General features: G+C 52.5%; 1 protein-coding gene across 1 annotated transcript; it reads left to right on the plus strand.

The window, feature by feature from the left end:
- Positions 1-234: 234 nt before the first annotated feature.
- Positions 235-2,986, plus strand: LOC103005484 (cone-rod homeobox protein). Its single transcript, XM_007168207.2, has 3 exons — positions 235-340; positions 1,076-1,227; positions 2,339-2,986. The coding sequence occupies exons 1-3, from the start codon at positions 241-243 to the stop codon at positions 2,984-2,986; spliced, it is 900 nt and encodes a 299-aa protein (XP_007168269.1). The 5' UTR covers positions 235-240.
- The last annotated feature ends 225 nt before the right edge of the window (positions 2,987-3,211 follow it).

Raw genomic sequence — 3,211 nt, forward strand, 5'->3', positions numbered from 1 at the left:
ATTACAGCTTTCGCTCTCTGCTTTACAGAGTCTCACTGAAGCTTTGATGACCTTAAGCAGAGGGCTCTTTTATAGGTGGGGAAACTGAGGCACAGAGAGGGGGATAAGTTGCCCAAGGTCACGCACCTAAGAAGAGACTGAGGCAGGATTTGAACCATGCGGTGATGAACTGGGGAGTGTTTGAGTACCCACCCTTCTCTTGCAGGCCCACTGACCTGGGCCCCAGCATCCCTGAAGATCATGATGGCGTATATGAACCCGGGGCCCCACTATTCCGTCAACGCCTTGGCCCTGAGTGGCCCTAGTGTGGATTTGATGCACCAAGCTGTGTCCTACCAAAGTGAGTACAGTCCTCCTCCCAGCCACCCCCAGCTGCCCCCCATCTTCTGGGGACCTCTGGGGTCCCTTGCCCTCAGGAGGAGGATGGGCACTTACAGGGGTGACATCAGGGCCGTACACCAGCCAAATGTGTTCACCTGTAAATGCAAAACACCCCTCCACATCTCTTAGGGAGGCAGGCAAGCATAGGGACAGTCATAGAAATTTAGGATAGTCGTTCCCTATGGGGTGAAGGAGGGAAGCGATCTGGAAGGGGGAACCAGAGGAATCCCCACCCGTTAGCAATGCTTTATTTCTCAAAGAAGGAAGCACTCTGTTTTTGGTGGCATTACTCTTTAGGTGTTTTTTAAAAAATTTATTAAGTTGACTATTATGGACCTGCCACTTTTATAGGCTGTATATACAAAATGTCATGTTTCAACTGAATGTCTTAGTGCAGAAGAAATTTTAGAAAGGGGATGAAAATCAAACTCATATACTTCCTTACATGGCTAAAGCCAGTTCTCCTCAGGGAGAAGCATGAGCCCCCCAATGACAGACAAAGGGGGACCCCATTTCCCAGGGGCACAGTGTGAGGTCTAGAAGTTCAGGGAATCGGCACCCCCTTAGTTTGGGCAGTTGAACACCCAGAAGGGGCTTCTCGGCATCCCGTGTACGCTCAGGACCTCACATCAGCAGATGAAGAGAATGGAGCCTCAGGTCGCCTGAAGGTCCCATTTTCCTGTCCCTACACCAGGCGCCCCGAGAAAGCAGCGGCGGGAACGGACCACCTTCACACGAAGCCAGTTGGAGGAGCTGGAGGCCCTGTTTGCTAAGACTCAGTACCCGGACGTGTATGCCCGTGAGGAAGTGGCTCTGAAGATCAACCTGCCTGAGTCCAGGGTTCAGGTGGGATGTTCTGGTCTCTGGGCTCCTCTGGTCCTTCCTGGGACCCAGAGCGAAGGGAAGAGGGAGAGGTCACAAAGTAACAGCCGAAGTCATAAAGTGCCCTAGTAATCCCTTGCCTCTATTATTTCGCTGGCTTCTTCTCTTACACTCCTACCCCTTCTCACTCCACTCCAGCAACACTGGCCCCTGGTCCTTCCTCTAGCACGCCCACCAAGCACACTCCTGCCTCAGGACCTTTGCACTCTCTGTTCCCTCTACCTGGAAGGTATATTCCCCATCACCGTCTTCAAGTCTTTATCAACCAATCAAGTCACCTTGCTAGTCAATGAGACCTACACCGCCTTTGGCATTTGAAGCCTCAACTTTCTCCTGCCACCCCACCCTGCTGCCCGCCCTTATCCTGATCAACTGGGTCTTTCATAACATTTATCGCTTTCTAAATACTATGTGATTTGCTTACTTCCTGTTTATTTTTAACCTGTCTCTCTCAACTAGAATGTCAGCTTCACTTGTGTGCCCCCAAAGTAGTAGAAGATGGTTAATCCATGGATGGATTGATGGATGGATGGGTAAATGTATATATGTGTGTTTGTATGATTGTATGTGTGTACGATGTATGTATGAATGTATATACGCTTGCTTGTATGATAGTATGTGTACATCTGTACATAGCATTGGACAGATGAAAGCATGCATGTATGTATTATTGTATGTATAATGTGCATGTGATTAGATGTATGTATGTATGTGTGGTTGTATGTCTGCATGTATGTGTGAATGATTAGATGAATGGATGGATGAAGGTATATGTATAGGTTTGTATGTTGTATGATAGTATGTGTGTACATGTGGTTGGATGGGTGACTGTGCTTATGTATGTATGACTGTATGTATGTGCATATGGTTGTATGTGTGTGTGTGTACAACTGTATGTACGAATGGTTGGATGGATGAATGGGTGGATGAATAGAGGGCCCCATGACTGACTGCAAAGTGGAGAGCTATGACTCTGGCATGTCTCACCAATAAGCATCAGCGTTCCTGGGCACCATGAAGGCTCCCCTGGGCCTCCTTCCCACTCACCCACCCCGACCTCCCCTCTCACCCCCAGGTTTGGTTCAAGAACCGCAGGGCTAAATGTCGACAGCAGCGGCAGCAGCAGAAACAGCAGCAGCAGCCCCCGGGGGCACAAGCCAAGGCTCGTCCTGCCAAGAGGAAGGCAGGCACCTCTCCAAGATCCGCCACAGATGTGTGTCCAGACCCCCTGGGCATCTCAGATTCCTACAGCCCCCCTCTCCCCGGGCCCTCAGGCTCCCCCACCACGGCAGTGGCCACGGTGTCCATCTGGAGTCCGGCCTCAGAGTCCCCCTTGCCCGAGGCACAGCGGGCTGGGCTAGTGGCCTCGGGCCCTTCTCTGACGTCAGCGCCCTACGCCATGACCTACGCCCCCGCCTCTGCTTTCTGCTCCTCCCCCTCGGCGTATGGGTCGCCGAGCTCCTATTTCAGTGGCCTGGATCCCTACCTTTCTCCCATGGTGCCCCAGCTGGGGGGCCCGGCTCTCAGCCCCCTTTCTGGCCCCTCCATGGGGCCGTCCCTGACCCAGTCCCCCACCCCCCTGTCAGGCCAGAGCTATGGCAACTACAGCCCTGTGGACAGCTTAGAGTTCAAGGACCCCACAGGCACCTGGAAATTCACCTACAACCCCATGGACGCCCTGGACTTCAAGGATCAGAGTGCCTGGAAGTTTCAGATCTTGTAGAAGATTCTCCTTCTCCATCTCGCTCCATCTCTTGTCCCAACCGCCTCCTTGCACATTGTCTCAACCTGCCCTGGGGCGGCATCCCTGAGCAGGTGGCAGGAGCTGACCATCCCTTCCAAAGGTCATGACCTCTTTGGCTCCAGTGCAACTTAGCCCAACCCAGCCCGCCCCTTTGCTCCTGGGGAGTTCCATGAGTCTGAGTCATTCCCTCAACCCCAATGCCGT

This window comes from Balaenoptera acutorostrata, chromosome 19 (genome assembly GCF_949987535.1).
Source record: "Balaenoptera acutorostrata chromosome 19, mBalAcu1.1, whole genome shotgun sequence".
Taxonomy (NCBI): domain Eukaryota; kingdom Metazoa; phylum Chordata; class Mammalia; order Artiodactyla; family Balaenopteridae; genus Balaenoptera; species Balaenoptera acutorostrata.

Excerpts from the sequence above, each read along its gene's own strand:
- LOC103005484 (XM_007168207.2), top strand. The coding sequence starts at position 241 with ATGATGGCGTATATGAACCCGGGGCCCCACTATTCCGTCAACGCCTTG. Across the intron at positions 341-1,075 it reads CCAAGCTGTGTCCTACCAAA|GCGCCCCGAGAAAGCAGCGG; the intron begins GTGAGTACAGTC and ends TCCCTACACCAG. Across the intron at positions 1,228-2,338 it reads TGCCTGAGTCCAGGGTTCAG|GTTTGGTTCAAGAACCGCAG; the intron begins GTGGGATGTTCT and ends TCTCACCCCCAG.